The sequence below is a fragment of the Camelus bactrianus genome, chromosome 10 (assembly GCF_048773025.1).
Source record: "Camelus bactrianus isolate YW-2024 breed Bactrian camel chromosome 10, ASM4877302v1, whole genome shotgun sequence".
NCBI classification, from domain to species: Eukaryota; Metazoa; Chordata; class Mammalia; order Artiodactyla; family Camelidae; genus Camelus; species Camelus bactrianus.
In genome coordinates, this window is record NC_133548.1 from 51,750,225 (window position 1) to 51,772,054 (window position 21,830).

General features: G+C 47.3%; 2 protein-coding genes across 2 annotated transcripts in view; one reads left to right on the top strand and one right to left on the bottom strand.

Moving 5' to 3' along the window:
- Positions 1 to 6,158: 6,158 nt before the first annotated feature.
- On the bottom strand, positions 6,159 to 20,423 carry KCTD21 (potassium channel tetramerization domain containing 21). The gene is made up of 2 exons (XM_010973450.3): positions 20,317 to 20,423; positions 6,159 to 9,155 (listed from the first exon to the last, which is right to left on the bottom strand). Exon 2 carries the CDS (start codon positions 9,124 to 9,126, stop codon positions 8,344 to 8,346), a length of 783 nt encoding a protein of 260 aa, XP_010971752.1. The 5' UTR covers positions 9,127 to 9,155; positions 20,317 to 20,423; the 3' UTR covers positions 6,159 to 8,343.
- A 104-nt stretch (positions 20,424 to 20,527) lies between these two features.
- The window catches only part of USP35 (ubiquitin specific peptidase 35), a 44,552-nt gene continuing 43,249 nt past the window's right edge, over positions 20,528 to 21,830 (top strand). Inside the window, exon 1 of the mRNA XM_074372733.1 lies at positions 20,528 to 20,902. The gene's annotated coding sequence lies outside the window, so the exon portion shown is untranslated. The remainder of the gene's footprint in view (positions 20,903 to 21,830) is intronic.

The window sequence follows — 21,830 nt, forward strand, 5'->3', positions numbered from 1 at the left end:
ATTGTAAATAAACTATATTTCAATTAAAAGTCACATAGCATTAGGGCCCACCCTAGTGACCTCTTTTAACTTAATTACCTCTTTAAAGTCTCTCCAAATACAGCTACATTCTGAGGTACTGGGGGTTATAACTTCTGCATATGAATTTTGGGGGAATACAGTTTATCCCATGGCACTCACCTATAAAGTAGGGACAGTAAACTGTTCCTACCTCACAGGGCTCTGGTGAGGATTAAGTGTTAATTAATAACAGTAAAGTACCTAGAATATCCCAGGTGCTCAATTGTTAGCTGCTATTGTTGCCGATCTCATCACTCAGCATTGCTGGGCACTGGGGAGCGAGGTGGGGATGAGCAGGTCCAGCCCTTGGGAGGTTGATCCAGCCCCGCCACTGATTGGCTTCGTGGCCCTCGCCATCTTCTTTACCCGTAAAATAGGGTACTGGGCCAGGGGCCAAGCTCTCAGAAGGAGGTGAGCCTCCAGGGTCTAAGTAGCCCAGGGGAAAGGGTAGGCAGGCCTGTGGTGACATTGCCTCTGCTCGTTAATGTTGGGTTTCATTTCACCTAAGACAATTTCAAGACACAAATTTATTTTATGTCACATAAGAATAAATGCTACCAAGTATAATTGTAAGATACTATCAATTGTTAAATCTCATTTTGATTTCAGAGATGTTGGAATGTGAAAAAACATGTGTCTTAGAACTGATGAAAGAGAGTCTGTCTGGTTTCTTCATTTGGGGCAACAAGAATCTACTGGAGGGGAGCAGGCAAGGCCGTTTGGCCTTCGGCCTCAGATTTTGGCCCTTGTTCAATGCGGGATTTATGTAGGGAAGCAGGGTGGTGAGGCATCTTCTCAACTGAGGCTCACCACTTGCAGAACCAGCTAAACTCGTAGTTGGGAAACAGATCTAAAAAGCTGCTTAGGCCCCACTTGAGCTTTCGGTGGGCCTCGTAAAATGAGCTCATGGCTTCGAAGCCCGACAGACCTGTTCTGGTTCCAAGGCTGATACTCACCAACCAAGAGGTTGAAAGAAGGAAGGCTCCAGTGTGCAAAGAGGGCTTTACCAAACATGGCATGCACAAGGTATAGTGTACGGAAGGGAGAGGGCTGGGAGTCAGGGGTTCTGGGGTCCTCCCTGGCTGTGTAACTGGGACAAGTCCCTCCACGGCTCTGGACCCGTTTCCTTATGGATAAAGCAGTGGAGTTCAGTCATTCACTCAACAAACGTGAACTAAGGAGCTCCCCTTGGAGGCAGTGTGTTGAAGGTGGGGGATATAGAGGTGTGAGAGGTGGTCCCTGCTTTAGGAGAGAGCTCCCCATCCAGATGGGGAGCAAGGAGTACAGAGCAAAGAGGAGGGAGCCAAGCGCCCTCTATGTATTTTCTCACTTCATCCTTACAATCACTCTATGAGGTAGGAAATGCAGGTATTTTTATCCCCCCTTCATAGATGAAGTCACTGAGACAGAGATGGTGATGCTTGCCAACGTCACATGGCAGAGCCAGCATTTGGACTGGTCTACTTGATTCAAAGCCAGTTCTCTTTCCTCGTCGCCTTTCATGGTCAGTTATAAATTTCCTCCTAGCACAGCATTCTCGGAGTCTTTGCCCAAAATAGCCAATGAATGTCATGTTCTGACAGTCCTTTGTCTTAGCAGCCAAGTAAGGAAGCCCCTCTCTTTGCTCAGGAATGATGATGGGGGGGGGGGTGGTGCTCAGGTTGTCCAATCTGCCTACTTTCTAAGGAGGTGGGGGCACCATGTGGATGAGCCTCTCCCTCACAAAAGCTTTCGGATTTCACTCAGGGGAGTGTCAGTAGAGTGATATGCCATCTGAGTGACTCCACTTTACCCAGAAGCACTTAATAGCATTCCAGTTTCACACTGGAAAATAGAAAAATCCCAGGACTGCTCCATCACCAAGTATTATGTTCACAGGATGAAAGGCTGGGAGAAGACAAGTGGGGCTAGTCCAGTGCCTGGAGCCCCATGACAGCCCCATCAAGGGGTTTTCTGGTCTCTGCTCACAGGGTTTCAGAGCTCGGAGGATCAATCTTCCATCCAGCTTTGGCTAAAGAGACTTGTAGCTGGAAGAACTGAACTATCCCTTTTTGCCTTTAATCAAGGATGCTTCCAGACCCAGGACAGTGAAGTGATTTGCCTGAGGTCACCTGGAACATCAGTAGAAAAGCCTGGATCACAGCCCTGACACTTAGAAACCTGGTTCTGTCTTTGGCCTCAAATTTGAATGGAAATAATCCTGAGGGAGGATTCAGACTGAGTTCTCTCCTCAACTTGGCCACTTAACTTGAATTAAATGATGTATAATTCAATTTTATAATTAGCCAAGAGCCTACTATGTGCTAGGCACTGCATTTACACACAGTGCAGACACAGCAAGTCATCTCATCTCTCTGAGCCTCAGTTTCCTCATCTATGAAGAAAAAAAAAAGCCTCCTGTGCTGCTCCTCTCAGAGACTTGTTATGGAGAAATGAGAAAAAGGAAGCAAAGTGCTTTGTAAACTGTTAAGTGGAGTAAACACTGAGGCTATCCCATTTTTGTGGTCCACTCCACCTGGAGCAGAATTCCACCTTAGCACTGCCCACTATACTGGAATTTGTTTACCCGTCTCTCTCCCCACTGTGTTCCTCGAGGGAAGAGTGTTCTGGGTTCATCTTTGCTTTTCCAGAACCCAGCCCTGAGGTCAGTATATGTCAGGTACTTAACAGAGTATGTGAATAAATAGAACATCTGATATGAGATCTGATTCTCAGACCGATGGAAATGCCAACCAGAAGGGCACTGGAAGCCCAGAGAAGGAAGGACTTAGTGAGAGGGTGGTAGCAAGTGAGAAAGGTGTCCACTGTGGATGGCCAGTGTTTGGGTCACTAGAGAGGAGAGGTGGGATGCTCCAAGGAGTAGGAGTGCCTTGGGCAAAGGTCAGGAGTTGGAAATCCATGTGGATTATGCAAGGGACCCTGAGGGCATGAGCAAGTAAGACAACAATGAAAGATGAGGACAGAAATTAATAATGATGATGCTAATAATAATAGTAGTAAGTAATGTAGTAAGTACTCCTGGCACCATTCAAACAGCTGTAGGTATGTTCCTCATCAAACCCTTGCAACAACCCTATGAGTTGAAGATATTATTACCTCCACTTTACAGACAAGGAAACAGAGAGGTTAAGTCACTTACCCAAGATCACATAGCCATTAAGTGGCAAGGCCAGGATTTGATTCCAGACAGTCTAACTACAGAATCTGTGCTCTTAAGTAGGTTGAAGGCTGTCTGGAAAGAAGTAGGAACTTTGGACTTTTATTGTGTGTTATGGGAAAAAGTGTCAGTAAGACTTTTGAGCAAGATGGAGTTTGAGCAAGAGAGGACATCATGGGAGTAAAAATGTCTTATTTCACAGGTGGCAGAGGTTCTTCAAATGTATTTTGAGCACCTTCTGTGTGCTGGGTACTGATGATACAGAGCCAAACAGAGCCCCTGCCCTCAGAAACATGCAGTTCAATGGGAGACACAGAGGTATGCTGGAGCAGGCTCCCTCTGGCTTTCCAGAGCCCACTGGGTGCCTCTCTTCCCTGATGATCAATGACTTCACGCTGGCGACTTGAAACCGACTATGGTCAGAGTATTTACACCATGGAAACTGGCCAATGCTACAGATCAGGGCTTCCCCCTGCCACCCTCCCCAAGCTAGTTGTTAAATATTTACCAGCACAACACTGCCTGTGAACAGCTGCAGTAAGATGATAAAAGCCCTCACCAGATATAGGGTGGTACAAAGGGGGTTGGGACTAACTACTGGGTGAGCCAAGGAGGCAAGGCTTATGCAGAGTGTTGAAGGATGAGCAGATGTTAGCTATGAAGACAAAGTAGTAAAGGGCAGCCCAGGCTGAGGTGTGGAATGGTGTGGCGAAGTCATTCTTTGGTGCCGTGAAAGGACATTGGCTGGGAAGGAGTTTGGCAGTCTACAAGGTGCCAACAAAAGGATGTTTATTGAGCAAATTCAATACTGGATTTATAAAGTGAACTAATTGGGGTTGGGGAGGGAGTACCCACATCACAGTGCATTAACCTTGGTCTTTAGCAGCAGGATCTCTAGAGGATTTGTGACCCAACTGGACCTTTACCCAATAAAAGGGAACCTAGGTTTTGGGGAGTGACCCGACATAAGAATGGATTAGAACACTCTCCTAAATGTCGACAAAGGCTTTGAAATGTTCTGTCTATTGCAGTGGGAGGGCCAGGGAACTTGGAAGGAAATAGGACTAGGAGAGGGGGCAGTGAGGCCAGACACACCTGGCTGGGCATGTGCTTCCTGCCCGGAAGTCAGAGCCAGGCAGTGTTTTGTTGTCCTCTGTTGGTGGAATCCTATACGTGCTACGTGGGCTGCTCAGTGATCCTCTGGTTTTCTACAGGCCAGCTTTTCTCCTCAGGGCCCCCCTTGGTGCCTGTGCCCCAGACTGGGCTAAGCATGTCACCAGACTGTCTCCACAGCTCTCTGCTTGGTGCCACATTGTCCTGAAGGTTCTGAAGGAGCCTGAGGCCACATGGCTGTCTGGGCAGACAGAGCTGCCAGAGCCAGGACCCCACAGGGCCTGGAAAGAAGCCCGGGCCCCTCTCTTTGATGGGCTGGTTGTCAAGGTCGCTTTGCTCTGCAAGATGATCACAGGCCTCATTTCCCTGCCAACCACCTCCACCAGCCCTGAGCCCCTTGGGACACAGGCGGACTTAGGCCCTCAGCATGAAGAGACCGCAGTTTAGGAAAGAGATGGGCTGGTGCTCTGAAAATGTGAGCTGAGAAATTGGCCTGAGGCTGACCTTGGCCAAGTCCCCACCCACTGTAGCCTGTTTTAGGAGTAATTTGTAAGAGAAAGGTGGAAGTTTGGGGTGAACAAAGGGGCAGTTACAGAAGTGCTGTGTTTTTGGCCACACAGGAGTTGACAAAGCAGACTGACTGCATCCCAGTCTGGGAGACTATGTAGGGCACTGAGGTATGGGCAAGGTAAGTACCATGGCCACCTCTGCACAGGGAGCTCTGGCCCGAAGGCAACATGTGGCCTCACAAGGCTTGCCCTTCATAAAAGGGCAAAGGGCTTTAGATGGTGGTCACAGGGAGCGGTGACTGCGGTGGCAGTCATCAATGGCCTTCAAGCATGCAGAGGCCATTCAGTGGCAGGCTTCAACAAGTGGTCACACCTAGGTGCCTTAGGATTTCCTTGAGCACCCTTTCTGACCACCACTTTCCAAGCCTAGTGGAGGAACAGAGAGCTGACAAGCTCACATGTGCCCAGAATTGCCCTTTAGTTGGGACAAAGCCCTTGGCTGTGCAAAAGGCTAAATAAACTGAGTCTGGTTGGGATCATTGATCACCGTCGGGTCTTTCTCAGGGAAGCAAGGGGCTCATGGACAAGAAGCTCATCCCTGCCTCCCAGTCCACTCTGACTCACTGGTCCTCTGGGATGGTGCTGCCTGCAGGCTTGGTGTCTTTCTCCCTGTTTCACTAAGCAGGTGGCTGCACTCACCTAAGTGAGACACATGTGCTGAGTGCTCTGCATGCACTGAGTGCGCTGCGTGCACTGCCTGTCGCTCCCCTTGTACTGTGGCCCTGTACGGAGGCTCACCTACCCTTCCTGGCTCCTGGTTTCCTGCACCCATGATGCCCTCTTTAGCTCATTTTGTCACAATCCAACCCATCCTTAAAGGCCTAGCTCGACCATCCATTAAGCCCTTTCCGAGAACTAAGCTTGCTTTCCCCAAGTTCTCCCAGCAAATTGTGTGGCCCTCTAAGCTTTTCCAAACTGAACTTATCTGTGGGTGTTCCCATCCTAAGGGACCACATGCCAGGTGCCCCAGAAGGCTTGTTAAAGTGTTATATTCTCATGGTATACCCCACACAACAGGCCATCATTTATTCCTGAAAGAGCAAATATTTATTCAGCTCTTATGTGGCCCTAGCTAGGAATTTTCATATACATAATCAACTTACATAACACTGGAAGGTGAGGTTGTTATCTGATGATGAAAGAAATCAGAGAGGCCCAGGGACTTGTCCAAGGTCACACAGCAAGCAATGGACAGAATTCAAACCCAGGTCAGCCTGACTCCAAGGCCAAGTTTTTTTCCCTTATATGCAGGCACAAAATAATATCAACCATTTATTATTTATACTGTATTCTTAAATACATTATTTCATTTGATCCTCACAACAGCCCTGTGAGGTAGGTAGGGTTATGTATTACTGTTATGCCCATTTCACAGATGAAGAAACAGAGGTGACTCAGTGAGGTGAGTGACTTGCATAAAGTCACACAGCACGTTAGTGGCTTCATAGGTCCTGTACTTTCTCTAAAGTCAAGCTGCTCGAATTAAGAAGCACCAAAAAGATGGAGAAAGAGAATTTTTATGGAAAGGAAAAAAGGGCAGTGGTGATTTATGAGATTTCTTTCTTAACTGTTTTGTTGTGGTTACAGCTTCTGCTGGCTGGTATAAACTGAGTTCTCCTGAGTGGCTTCCCCAAGTACCACTGGATTGGTGGCCTGGGACAGTTATCAGAGACTCTTGGGTCCCACTGAAGGGGGAAAAGGGATGTGGCCTTGCCCACAGCCCAGCAAACAAGCTCCCTACTCACAGGGCATAACTATGGGAAGCCCCTTCCTCAGCCCATCCCCTGTGGGCGCCTGTGTTACTAGGTTTCTCTGGCTTTGTCTGGGGGCCCCTGCCCAATGCATAAGATTCTGGGACTCCTAAGGCCACCCTCACTCCAGGGATGAATCATAATGTGCAGTTTTGAGGCCCGTACTGCTCATCATGCCCTGGGAAGTGGTGGCTTGGGGTGTCTTTCCCTGGGTCTCACACCAAGGAGGTCCATGGCTTGGTTCTGACCACAAACAGTACCACAGGGGTAGGACCCCTCCTTCAGAGCAGTGTCTTAGCGGCTAGACACTTACTCCAAGGGCAGCGTTATGGTTCAGCCCACTCCCGGACTCCCCGCTGCACACTACCAATCCCTGGTCTTCTTCTGCTGGGGCGGCAATCTTCAGTCTCAACAGAAGATGGTCAAAAGCTATGCAGAGCCATGGGTGATGAGGAAGGTGGGTGAAATGAGGGTCACAAACGAAGTGAAGCCATAACAAAATGGGGATGACTGACAGGGAATGAAAGGGGGCTAACCTTGGTTCTGAAGACAAATCCCATGGGGAATCCTATTTTTGAGTAACTATTTTTGGAATAGGTATCTGGCCTCTCAAAGTGACTATTTAAAAGAGAAAATACACATTTGGGTGAGAAGGAAGGTCTATGAAGACCAGATACTGGTTGTGGAAGGAAAGATTTTGGCTCAATATAAGGAAGGACTTGCTAACAGCCAACCATGGCAGGGCCTGGCCCTGGGGATGGTGGACATCCTGTCGCTGAAGGTGTGCAAGCAGGGAGAGGTGATCACTTGAAGGTACTGGGGAGAGGCCCTCAGCTCCAAGTAGGCTGGGGTTGCTGGGGGGTGGGGGAGGACTAAGCGACTTGAATTATTTTCCAACCCTGAAAGTCCATAATATATTTGTCTAAAATGGTCTGTTTCAAATTGTTGGGGAAAGGATTACAAAAGTCAGATAATAGGCCACATTATGAAGTGCCCTTCATCGCACTGGCTTCAGATACTTTCAAATCTTTGCCAAGACAGCAGCTCATTTCTGAAGCCAGAAATCCCCAAATGCCTAGATTTGGCCCAGAAGAGGGGGCTATCCCCATCTTCTGAATCCTGCCCACTCCTCTAGGCCATGCTGTAATCCTGTCCCCACTACCCACTTCATTTCCAAGCCAACCAAAAATGGTCAACCCTGGGCAAACAAGTCCAAGGTCTTGGCTGCATCGTGGGAATGGAGGAGCAGGTAGGATGGGTATCGCTGGGTACTTCACATCCCAGGAAACTAGAGGGAGCCTCTTGTTCTCACCCCATCCCCTCCACCAGAGGCTCTGTTTACAGATGGCTAAGTGAGGCACTGCCTAATGGTACAGAGAGAGCTGGAGCCCGTGAAAAACCTGCTATTCCTTTGTCTAGTCACAAAGTCCTCCTGTGGCCTCTTTTAGGAGATGTCGGCAGACTCTTTGCTTGTCATAGCAAACTGCCCATCTCCAGCTCAAAGTGGCAAGGAAAAAGGTGGCTCTGTTGAGAGGACACATGGATTCCTACAGGTGGACTGCATCAGGGGGGGAATCAAGTCCTGCTACGAGATTAATACGGATTAGTATAATGCCCTGCCTCACACCACTGGCAAAACACTCTCCAAGATCTTGGCTTTGGGAAGCCCCCCTCCAATGCTGCTGGGATCTTTTTACCTATACCGTATTAACCGAATAATCTTATTATTCATAAAATCCACAGCATGTGGGTGAGAAGAATCGATGCAGAAGCCATCACTCAGAGCAATTTTCAGCACCTCCTCCACAAAGACCTGGAAGCTGTTGATCTGCTTGTTGGCTGGCACCACCCAGAGCCTCTTGAGGTTCTGCTTGGTGTACTCCTCCTCTGGTAGGCCCTCCACATTGGCCACCCAGTCCAGAGTCAGGTGGTTGGGGTCTTGCAGGTGGCTGGTGATGGAAGAGAGGTTGCCATTGGAGCAATAGAAGAGCTTAGAGCCGAGGAGCTTGAGGAAGAGGCAAGAGGTGCTGAAGATGTTGGCATTGAAGACCTCCATGCTGGAAGAGGAGAGGCTGTAGATCTGGGGTGCTTCACGCACAGTGAAGTGGACCGTCTGCACACGTTGGTTCAGCGTGATGTTGAGCATGGCATTCTTCTCGGCCTTGGACAGCTCCACCTCCTTCTCCTGCAGGGCCTCAATCAGGGGCTGCACCTGGTAGAAGTCAGCCTCCCTGCGGAGCAGGCCCATCTCCTGGAAGTCCTCGGGCAAGTCCAGGTGGGAGGTCCGCAGGAAGTTCAGGATGTAGCGGAACACTTTGCCATCACGGTCAATGAAGCAGTTGCCCTGGCTGTCCCTCTTGGTGGGCATCTTCCCGCTGAACATGGCGCCCAGCATGGAGTCAGGGAAGCTAGTCAGCGTCGCCAGTGAGGTGGTATAGAGCTTCCCCCCGACGTTCAGCGTGATGGGGTCAGACATGGCAGGAGGCTGGGGTGCTGGATGTAGTCCTACAGAGAGAGAAAAGTAAGAAATGACCATTACCCAACCATGTTTGGTATCTTAGTCTGCTGCGGCTGGTATAACAGGATACCATAGACTGGGTGGCTTAAGTAACAGGCATTTATTTCTCACAGTTCTGGAGGCTGGGAAGTTGAAGATCAAGGTGTGGGCAGAGCTGATGTCTGGTGAAGGCCATCTTTTCACTGTGTCTTTATATGGCAGAAGGGGCAAGAAAGCTCTCTGGAGTCTCTTAGAAGGGCAGTAATCCTGCCAGAAGGACTCTACCCTCATGACCTAATCTCCCAAAGGCCCTACCTCTTTATGCCATCACATTGGAGCTTAAGATTTCAGCATATGAATTTGGGGAGACACATACATTCAGTCCATAACATCTTGGTAGTCACAGTTCTCAATTTCTTCCTGTAGGTCCTTGAGGTTGAAATGAATTCATACTTGATGAACAAATGAATGGGTGATAATTGTCACACTGTCTAAATCATACTAGGTTTACCAGGGAGTTAAAAAAGAAAGAAAAAAAGAAAAAATAAAGCCTGGGCACCAGCCTCCAGGGATTGTTTTAATTGGTCTGGAATGTGGCCCTAGCACTGGTATTTTTCAAAAGTGCCCTCAGTGATTCTAAAAGTTCAGTTAGGACAGAGAACCACTGGTCTAAGGAAAGAAAGAAAATGTGCCTGGACTGAATGCTATGTTAGCTGCTCTTATGTATATTTGCTTACATAATGGTCACACTATCCTTTGACACAGACAATTTCACCAACCATCCCTACCGAGCAGATGAGGGAAACTGTGCCAGGATTCATTCTCCATGCTCAGAGAGGTGAGGGGTCTTGCCAGGATTCAAGCCCAGCCTCTCTTATATGGGAGAGAAGAATATGTTCATGCTTACTAGCCAAAGACTGGTCCACTCGAGGTACTTAGCAAATGTTCTGAGATTTAGGACACTAAACCCAGTGCTCCTTCTGCTGTACTAATGTTGCCTTATTTAATTACTTTTCTATCTCAAAGAATTCACAACAAATGGCTGTGATTAGTACAATTTCCATCTATCTACCAGGCCCACAGTGGGTCACTCAGCCCTCTGAACTCCAAGTGACACTCCTTTCCAGATTCTCATCCTCCCATGATACCTTGCCTTGCCAGGAAGATGCTCTTGGTTCCTTGTGGTCTGCCATCTCCCACCATGATGGCACCCCAGCCTCCTCTGAAACTTGCTTTGAGGTCAGTGCAAACGTGGGGCTCTGCCACCAAGCACCCTTCCTGAGGGCTCTGTACCCACTCCTTAACAACCCACCCTCCATTCCACTGATCTTACAGCCTGCAGTGTCTAGAGCTGGTGAGTCTCCTTCAACCTAAAGTCTTGGATTCTAACTTCTCATTAAGGTTCCAGAAAGCAGGGGATGTACTGATTCTGCTTCCAACACGATACTTTCCTAAGAGCCAACCTGTGGAATGAATTCAGCAGCTGTTCCCTGATGTTGGTTGTGGGGGTCACAGGGAGGAATCAGTCCCAGTGCTGCCCTTGAAGAGAGTTCAGGCTGGCAGGGAAGACTGAGACAAGACACAGTAAGGGCACAGTGACAAGAAAAGACGTACCTACTAAGCCATAAAAAATGATATAATAATGCCATTTGCAGCAACATGGATGGCCCTGGAGAATGTCATTCTAAGTGAAGTAAGCCAGAAAGAGAAAGAAAAATACCATATGATATCACTCATATGTGGAATCTAAAAAAAAAAAAAAAAAGACAAATGAACTTATATATAAAATAGAAACAGACTCACAGACATAGAATACAGACTTGTGGTTGTTAGGGGGAAGGGGTGGGAAGGGATAAACGGGGATTTTGAGATTTGCAGATACTGACTGGTATATATAAAATAGATAAACAAGTTTATACTGTATAGCACAGGGAACTATATTCAATATCTTGTAGCTCATGGTGAAAAAGGATATGAAAATGAATACACATATATCCATGTATGACTGAAGCATTGTGCTATACACCAGAAATTGACACAACATTGTAAACTGACTAGACCTCAATTAAAAAGAAAAAAGCCAAAAAAAAAAAAAAAAAAGGAAAAGAAAAGATGTACCAATTATCGCACAGGCAGTATAGCCAATATTTTATAATAACTTTAAGTGGAGTATAATCTATAAAAATTTGAATCACTATGTACACCTGAAACTTAATACTGTAAATCAACTCTACCTCAAAAATTAAAAAAACAAACAAAAAAAGAAAGATATACCAAGAGCTGCAGGAATAGGTCAGGAATAAATCCTGGTATGCTTACTGTCCACATGGAAAAACAGAGGCCAAGGGGGAACTTCCCCAAAGTCACCCAGCACAGGTGGCGAGTGGGCCAGGGCACTTCTCACCATGTGCCTGCCTTCTAAGCAGGCTGACTGCACTGAGACCCCCTTACTCGGGAGGATGGAGGCCATACTGGGTGCGGGAGATGCTCACCTACCCCACCCAACTCTCTGCAGGGCGGCCCCTCTTGTGATTCTTTCCCTGTCTAATGGGGCACTTTGATATTGCAGAAAGGCTTTAACCATCTGGAGTGTCTGAAGAGAAACAAGCCCATGATGAAGTTACAAAATTGTCAGCAGAAGCCTGGAGCAGATGGGCTGCGAGACACTGGTTGGGGAGGGGTTGTCCAACAGAGACAGGTTGGGGGAGGGCCTCTAAGAAGAGGTGGCTGCTGTGCAGAGACCTGCAGCTGGAGTGGGTGCTTGGCCTGAGGCCTGAGTCTGGCTAATTTTCCTTCCAGGGAGCCCAGACAGGAGCTGGACTCAGGAATGGGCCACCTGCTTTCTCATTCCAAAATCTCCTTTTCTTTCTAGATAGTAATTTGCATATTCCAGTTTCTAGTCTCTCTTTCTCTTTGATCTAAGGGCCCAGGCTCTGTGAAGTGGCTCAGCTTCATGGAGAGAGCAGGCTCAGGCGTCAGAGAGGCGGCTGTCTTTCCTGACAGCTCTATGGGCTGCAGACCCCATACCTCCTAAGTGCATTATTTCTGAAGAGCTCAGAGCACTGGGGGTGGGGGAGACAATCAGGAATCACAGGGCATAGCTGGGAGCCCTTGATGGGTACCCAAGCTCCTATCTTTCTGTTTGCAAAAGCAGCAGAGCACCTGCCTCCCTGTCCCCCGCACCCCAGCTGTGTGGCTCCTGGTCATTCTGTCATTCCAGGGATCACAGCACAGAGAGCTGCACAATCAGTCGGGGATGGGGCTGGTTAGACGGCAGGTTTCCTGACCCCAGACGAGGGTGCTCTCTGTGATATTTAAAAAAATGGGCAAAAGATCTGAACACTTTCACCAAAGAAGATACATAGATGACAAATAATCACATGAAAAGATGTTTGATGTCACTAGTCATTAGGGACATGAAAATGAAAATCACAATGTACCCATTACAATGGCTCAGATAAAAAATTCAACAATACTAAATGCAGATGACTACACAGAGCAACGAAAATTCTTATACACTGCTGGTGAGAATGCAAAATAGTGCAACCACTGTACACAGAAAACAGTATGGCGTCCAATTATCACATGACCCATTGATCCCGCTCCTAGATATTTATCCAAGAGAAATGAAGACCTATGTCTACGCAAAAAACCCATGTATAAATGATTATAGCAGCTTTATTTATAATTGCCCAATCCTGGAAACTAAAATGTAAATGGACAAACAAATTGTGGTATATCCATACAATGCAGTATGGCTCAGCAATATAAAGGAACTAGCTACTGACATACACCACAACATAGAAGAATCTCAAAAGCATTATGTCAAGTGAAAGAAGCCAGCCTCAAAAGGTTACATGGTGTGTGATTCTATTTACTCAATATTCTGGAGAAGGCAAACTAGAGAGACAGAATCAGATCAGTGATTGCTGGGGGCTGGACTGAGGGGAAGACTGGCTACAAAGAGGCATGAGAGACTACTTTGGAGTGATGGAAATATTCTATATCCTGATGTGGGGGTAGTCAAATGACTATCTACCGGTGATAAAAATTCATATAACTGTACACCTAAAAAAGGTGACTTTTACTGTATGTAAGTTATGCCTTCATTAACTGGAAAAAAAATCAAGATTGTGATTGTGTCATGGAATCAACACACTGGGTTATAATCCATTGTAAAATTCCTTTTAGTTGTGTGTGTGTGTGAGAGAGAGAGAGAGAGAGGGAGAGGAGAGAAGGGGAGGAACTAGACTGTGATATAAAGTATACCTTCATCTTGTGGGTTGTGATAAAAATTGTAGAAACCGCTGCATAGTTTGTGATCTCTTTGAGAGCAGTGACACATCTCCTGTCCCTGCATATTCACTGCCCAGTACACAGTAGGTGCTGGTGGGAGAGAGGAAGTAATGGACATGCACTGAGAATTCTACTACATCCAAGGCCTTTATACCCATCAACCCTTTTAATTCATATAACAGTCCTACAAAGGAGGCATCCTTCTGTTTGGCAGACAGGAAACAGAGACTCAGAAAGACTAGGACTTGCCCAGGACACACAGCCAGTGAGTGGAGAGCTCATTCTCTTCCACCTCACAGGCTGCTGAGAGTTATAATAGCAACAAAAAGCTGTTTAATAGCTTCAACAAGTTTGAGAATCCCTGAAGCAGCCTTTTAAAACACTGCTCTGCAGCTTGCTTGGCAAGCAGCAGCTACCACCTGCTAAGCACACACCTCCTGCTTTTCCAATGCTGGGAGCTTCACCCAACACATGGTAGCACTTTTATTTTTAATAAAAATATATAGAACAGTACAGAGAATGATACTATTGTGCTGAATGCTCTTTATATGCATTACCTCATTTGATGTCTTTACAAGCACTTGGTGAGATAGATGCTATTATTTCTATTTTACAGATGAGAAAACTGAGGTTCAGAAAGGTTAAGAGACTGCTCAAAGTTACACAGCTAGCCACTGGAGGAGCTGCAATCTGAATCCAGGTCTGTGTGAGTCCAACACCTCTGATGGTTTCCCCTTCCCACCTTGGGGTCCCAACGTGAGTGGGAGATGCACTGACGGACGTTCCCTTACGCTCTGTTCAGATCAGACTGGGGTCGGTCCTTCAGTAGCTAGTCCATGGCTGGCCTGGGGACATGGGGACAGGATCCCAGGATGGCACAGAGCCCCTCCATAGCTGATACAGGGCAAGTCCACTGAGAGGTCTAAGCCCTTCCGCTTCAGCAGCAACTCATGATGTCTAATGACAAAGCAGCAAAACACAAAAAGCCAGGCTCTTAAAAGCCAGATTAGAAAAGATGAATGGGAATACGAACTGAACCACGAAGGAGATAAAAGGAACCCCACCACTGTGTCTGAATAATTTTTCTTAAGCAGGAGACTTTCCAAGTCTGCCTCCTAATTTGAAAAGAACCAAGAAAAAGATCAGCCCCATCTCCCTCTCTGAGAAAACGAGGAAATTACGCCACGTGGATCCTCGAACCATCTGACTGGGCAGGGAAGGCCAGGAGACTGGGGAACTTGGGGGCTGTGGCTGGAATTCTCTCCTCCCTGAAATGGGTCTGTAGCTCAAATAGGGGCAGTGGGGGGTTACATGGATCTTAAGGCTCAGCCTGGTACCACACGAAGGACAATTCCAGTCTGGGGTCTGAAAGTCACCCAGTTACAACCTCTTATTGTGACACACACAGGAAACAGAATTCTTTGAGGGGAGATATCCCATAAGGAATGGCAGCCAGACATCGCTCTAGAGTCCTGCTTTAAAACTATGTGCCTATGGTCCCTGCAGGCCTTACGAGAGACAAAGCTACTGCTCAGTGGGTGCTTACTGGGTGCTTACTGGGCACTTACTGGGTACCACAGCTGTGCTAGGTGCTTGTTTAGCCCAGAACACCTCTTTGAGGAAAGTATTACCTCCAGTTAACAAATGAGAACCTGAGGCTCTAAGAGGTAGGTAACCTGCCCAAAGCAATGATGGAGCCAGGATTCAGGCCCAGGCCTGTCTGACTGCAATGCTCTGAATGATCTCCTTGGGCATTCAGCAGCCAGTTCCCTTGGAGAGGTCTGTCACTTGTCCCCTTCCAGCTCTTACCAGGTGCTCTCACACTTGTCACCTTAACTTGATTCTGACCTACATGAGACCAGTGGGCAGAGAATCAAGATTTCCTGAGCACTGAGGACATGCCCAAGCTATGTTAGGTGCCTTCCTGTAGATTATTTCATTACGATACCACCCAGAGGTGGTGAGGTAGGTACGATTATCGCCCCAATTTTGGTGGGTTTTAAAACTGAAGCACAGAATAGTGAAGACAGCTGCTTAAGATCACACAGCTAGAGGTAGCAGAACTAGAATTCCAATGAGGTCTCTCTTCAAAGCCTGTACCCTTGCAGAAACAAATCTATGACATTTTATTAAGAAGCATAAATAAGATTTAAATAGAGACCTGTGATGATTCTGAGAGGGAAGATCTTAAAGTTGTTCTTCTAAAATTAATTATAGTTGCTATGCTACCCTAGTCCAACTCCCAAAAATATTTTTTCAAAAGATTAAAAAAAAAGATTAAAATCTTATTTTGGAAAAATTGGTGAGTAATAACCTGAAAGAATATTTGAAAAAGAGTAAGAAGTCTTAGTGTAATATATTAAATCAGATTATAAGGCAATGACATTTCAAACTATGATATTAAAACAATGAAAAAGGGAAGGAATTTTATAATACATGCATTGAAAAGACTGGTTAGCAGTTTTTAAAAATAAATACATATTGATCCTTACAACAACTCTAGGACACAGGCAGGACAGATCACATTATCCTTATTTCACAGACTCAGAGAGGATGAATCTCTGGCCCAGGGCTTTGTGTCCATTCTTGACCTCTGAGTCATGGCCTCTGGGAGGTTCCAGGTTTGGACACTGCTCAGAAGACCAGTCCTTTGGAGGCAGCCTGGGGTCTTACGGGTCTTGAGCAAGAGACTGAACCCAGACACGGAGGTCCTAGCCCACAGTCTGTACACTTGTGGAGCCTTGGAACAGTCAAGGGCTCTTTCTGTGTAATTTCCTACATTACTACCCACTGAGCTTCCATAATAAAGCTATTTTATGTGCAATCTACTCTTTTACACAATGAGGACCAGTTGTTGTAATAAGTTAATCTATTAAGCATTGACAATTATCTATCTATCCATCCATCATTTCTTAGCTCTGTTCAAAGAGCCTAGAAATGATACCCTGGTAGCAAGGAGCACACTTGACCCTAGATATTGGTTTTTAAACGTTATCTCCTACAAAAAGAAACCAGGGCTTCCTGGGGATACTGATGATTGCAGGACTTTGACAGGAAAAGTTCAAGGTTAGCCTGGAACATCTCTTTCGAGCCAGCAAAGAAGATATCAGAGATTAATGAGGTCATGTCAGGAGACTGTAAAAGTTCTCATCATAAGAAAAAAATTCTTTTGTTAATTATGTGTGGTGATCATTTTGCAATATATACAGATATCAAATCATGTTTACAGCTAAAACTAGTAAGTGTTATATGTCAATTATATATATCAAAAAAAAAAAAAGGAGCACAGGAGCTGACCTGAAGGGACCCTCATTGGCCAAATTTGGGATAATTTGAGTACCAAAAAGATGAATGATAATAGGGTATAATGTATTGAATTAAAAAAAATAATGATGAGTCTATGTTACTCCAAAAAGAAAAAAGAGGGACAGGAGAGGGAGTGAGAAAGACAGATAGACAGACAGACAGACAGACACACACACACACACACACACAGGAACAAGTTACTCTGTAGCAATATCAGCTAATAAATATAGAAACAATGACATAATTAGAAAATTATGGTTTCTTAATCCTCAATGTTGCAATTCAGGCAAGGATCAACAACAAGTGTGGAGCAAAAGGTTATCTGGGATACATAATTCCAACAGTTTCAAAGCCTTATTAGTTGCAAGAGGTAAAAACTTACCCTTATAATGGAGAGATCAGGCTGTCATGATGTTAACCAATAATCAAACTTAGCATTCATGTATAGTAGGACCCTGATATCATATGCCTCCTAATGTGGTACAATAAGAAGTACACAGCATTGCCAGGGGGAAAAAAAAAACCCAACTAAGCTGAACCTAATTATTGATAAAATAAAGTTTAAACAAATGGAGAGGCTCTATCTAGATGAAATGAGTTGTTAAAGAGATATAATTAAATGCAATGCATGAATCTTGACTGCATCTGATTAAAACTATTTTTTTTGGCAGTTGGATGAATTTGAATCTCAATTATTTATTAGATAATACTGAGTTCTTGCTACTTTTCTTAGGTAAAATAATGGTCTTATGGTTATGTTGCAGACTGTTATAATTAGGGGAAATATGTTGAAGAATTTAGGGGCCAAGTGTCAAGATGTCTAACTTTTCAAAAGCTTAGCAAAAAGTGTGAGTGTATAGAAGCAAAATTGGTAACATGAATTGGTGCATCTAGGTGATTCTAAAAATATTTTTATTTTAAAGGAAAGGGGAAGAAATTACAGTTCTCTCGTGGCACTACGAATGTAAAGTTCCAGTCAGAGTGCCTGACCCCAATAAATAACCAGATTCCATAAATATTAGATTTGTTATTATTACTACTAAAAAGCATTAACATTTTATAATCTTCCTCTCCTGGTCTCTCAGTGCTCTGGAGGATGAGGAAGCCAACCAGGGCTAAGCTAAAACAGCCCACAGTTGATGGAGGGGTTAGAATTTATACCCGAGTGGTCTCTCTACATAGCCCCACCAGCCACAGAAACCACAACACTAGGACTACCTGTCTCCATACCGAGATCCAGACAGGGAGAAAACAGCTGTTCAGGCCTTATTTCCTCTGCTTTCTCCTGAACTTAGTCTCTGCTACTGTAGCAGCAAAGAAACTCCTGTCATGGCTTACTAAGCATGACTAAGTATATTCACAAAGAGGGGTTACTTCTGGGCCTCAGACAGAAAGAACTGGAGGGGCTTTGTGGAGAGAGGAAAGTGCATGGGCTTTGGCATCACCTGGGCCTGCATTTGAATCAGGTTCTGCCTCTTAACTAGCTGTGTGGCCCTAAGGCCAGTTCTTGGGCAGATGCTGGTGATCATAACAATCGCAGGAATAATAATGGCTGACATGTATTAAGTGGTTACTACTGTGCTGGGTACTTAATGCATGTCAATCTCATGGATGAACTAGATGCTTATTATTATCCCTATTTTACAGACCAGCTATGCCAAGCCTTCTACCTCTGCAGCTTGGTATCTGCTATCCCTCTGCTTGCACTGTGAAGGAAAATCCCATTCACCTGCCAGGCCCCTCAGCTGCAATTCCCTCCTTCCTCCTCTGCATTTCCAGAGCATTTTATTCTCACCCCTTTCCAAGGCCCACTTTCCTTAAGTAGATGGGTGCCTGGCCACACTGTTAGGGCTGGGATCTCCCCTCTCTCTACCTTCAGAAGCAGGCAGAATAAGGAATGGGGAAGAAGTTTCTTTCTGTTTAGTCAGATCCATTTTCCTAGTCCCGGACTGTCGTCACTAATAGGGAGGTTTATCACCCTCTCCTGAATTTTAAAACCTTTTTATTTTGACACAGTCTCTTGAATTTTCAGTGTGGAATCTGAAACACGGGGCAAGGTCCAGGTAACTACCTGGAGGTAAATACAAGAACTCTCACTGCACAGGGGAGGGAAAGAACATAGCTGGGTAAATTTCAAGGATGACAATGCTAAGAGTGAGTAATGTGTCTCCCAATAAACTGGAGCAGCCTTCCCCATCTTAGCCCACTAGGATGAAGACTCTGCTTACCTCTGCTTACCTCACCCAACAGCTGTATCTTTAGCCCTGTTTTGCCCAGTTCATATGAGAAGCTCACAGGTTGCTCCATTACCCCCACATCAGAGAGAAAAAAGGTGCTTCTCAGACACAGGTGGCACACATAGACCCCTGAAGGAGTTGCCCAGCAGGGAAAAGTGGGCTGGAGGAGGGAAGCCACCTGACCTGGGTTGCAGGGCAAAGTATTCTCTCATCTGGCGCACATTCCTGACAACTATCACCATCCCCTACCCTCTTCCAGAATTTTCCTTCATCCTCTTAGCTCACTTTCAGGCTTCATCTTTTAGTTTTCCTCAGGCACAAGCACCCCATGTCAATCATTCTCTTCCTTATGGTCTTCCTGCACCTCACAACAATGGTAATATATGAACAAATGGCTTTCATATCCATCTCCTCATTTCATCCTCACAATAACAATAGGAGGGTTGTCTTATAGGTTGGCATTCAGAAGGGTTAAGGAAGCTGGTCCTGTCGCACAGCCTGTGAAGGGCAGTACGTGGACACTCTTGTCTGTTCCCTGCCATTCACTACAGATTAAACCAATACCTCCCTGAAGTGCAAGGAAAAAAAGTAAGGGTCTTTGTAGTAAGGAGTCCTGGGTGATTTGGGGCAAGACACTTCACCTCTCTTGAGCCTCAAGTTCCTCATCTGTAAACAGATATGGTGACGCCTTTACAGGGTGTGAGTTAAATGAGATCATATGTGTGACGCACTGAGTTCAAGGGATGGACTCTTTATTTCTGGTCACAAGGAAAGGAAGGTGTTCTGTGCATCCACAGGCATTTGTCCATTCGGGCACCCTCTTGCCCAAACCGTATCAACGCTGTTGACATTGGGCTTTCCAGGGGTAGGAGGGGTCTTTTTCATCTTTGCGTCTCCTCCCCCCCACCCCCCAGTGCTTTTCGGCCCATTCCACCCAATCCAACCCAGGCATATCTCATTGGCTTTCTCAGCACCCTCTCCCCATCCCCGTAGCCCTCTTCTCAGATCTCACGCGTGTTCCCCTTCTTACCTAGAGACTCCGCCCCTCCTAGCCCCACCCACCAGACTCCTCCCACAGTTTCAGCTCTCATTATCCGGGCTTTTCCTACCATCATCATCCATCCAGGCTCCTTCCACCAGCTCCGCCCTCTCTTCCCCCTAAGGTCCCCTTCCCCGCAGCCACAGGCGTTGCTATCCCCATTGCACAGATGAGAACAGCGAGGCTAGGGTGGGCTAGATGACCTCTCATGGTAGGACAGGTGCCCAGATGGGCCTGCGTCCCCTCACCGTCTGACCCTGGGCCCCGCGACCCCGGCCACGCCGCACCCACCTCCTGCCCTCGCTCTGCAACCTCCCCTCCGCAGGCAGCCGGCGCAGCTTTGCAAGGGGGCGGAGGGTCACAGCCCAGCCCAGGGGCGTGGCGTGGCAGGACCCGCGCGCTGCGTTCAGGAACTTGTAGTTCTCCTTGGGCTCTTTGCGGCTCGCCGTGCCAAGTGCGAACTCCATCTCCCAGGAGGAATTGCAGTTAGTCTTCCAGCTCCCGCCCCGCCCATGCCAGCACTCAGACCCGCTGGACTTAAAGGGGACGCGGCCCGAGTGGCGGTTCGCGGGGTAGACCCCGCTCCGGCTCCGCCCCGTTTCCCGCACCTCGCCCCTCCCCCCACTTCGCCCCGCAGCTCCGCGGCCGCGCCGCTGAGTCTGACTGTCTGGCTATATGCTTGTGCAGAGCGGGGTGGAGAGGTTGGACTTTGCAGTGGAAGCAGCATCCCTGCTGTCTGGGACCTGGCGGAGGGCGTCCCCACTTCGGGGGAAGCAAAGGGCCAGCCCTGACCTATCCTGGCCTAGACTGGTCCTGCCCAGCCTGAGCCCTCCGTCCAGGAGCCGGCTCTGAGGCAGGGGCTACTGTGGTCCCCGAGGTAAGGGGGCTGGGGCGTGTTTGCAGGTTGGGGGAGGGAGTGTCTGCACCTTCATGGTTCGAGAGCCTGAAACACGCGCGTAGGGTTCTGAGAGTACAGCGTTGGGAGGCGAGAGGTCTCCGTATATCCTGGGCCTGGCTGTGTGACCTTGGGCGAGTAGCTGCCCCTCTCTGGGCCGCAGCCTCCTTCTTCATCAATTGTGTATATAGGTGATCCGGCCCCAGCCTCTGTCCCCCTCAGGGCTAAGGGCACCCGCGCCCAGTATCATGAAGCTCGCCAGCCTTCCGTGGGATCCGCAGCCCCAGCCTGGGCGGGGAGCGAGTGAGCTGGTGTAACTGGAGAGAGGGGTGGGGCCGAGCTGGGATACAGACTGGGGGGCCAAGAGGCCACGCTTGAAATGGGCTTCTGTTATTCTCAGCATCCTCTGCCTGAGTGTACTCCCCCTACAAGAACCCTTGCGAACAGGAGACCCCATGTGTCAGCCTGGTGCCCGCCCTTTCAGAAAGCCTAGGGTTGGGGCAGGGAGGCGGCCATCAGAGGTATGTGAGGGGTGGTCCCCCCAGTGGGGATGGGTTCTTGAGAACCTTCTTCCCTTCTCCCCCTTAATTCCCTTTCAGTAAAGAGTACTTGCTCGTTGCTAGTAATTCACACCCTTGCCAGCCACCCCCCCAACCTTTTTATTCTTTCTTTCCAGGAGACAGTTGGGGGCCTCCCAGTAGCATGATGAGGGGGGATCCTTCCCAGGGCTGCCTTGAGTAGAAGTTCAGTTAAAAAATAGAGAGAGATACTGCTGCCCAGAGACCTGGGGGACCAGGCATGGAGGCACTTATAGGTGTCAGGAGGGGACATCCTGGTTCCCCACCAACACACACACACACCACACACACACCACACCACACACACACGCACACGCACACGCACACAGGGC

Coding starts and splice junctions, on each gene's coding strand:
- KCTD21 (XM_010973450.3), bottom strand. CDS start 9,126: ATGTCTGACCCCATCACGCTGAACGTCGGGGGGAAGCTCTATACCACC.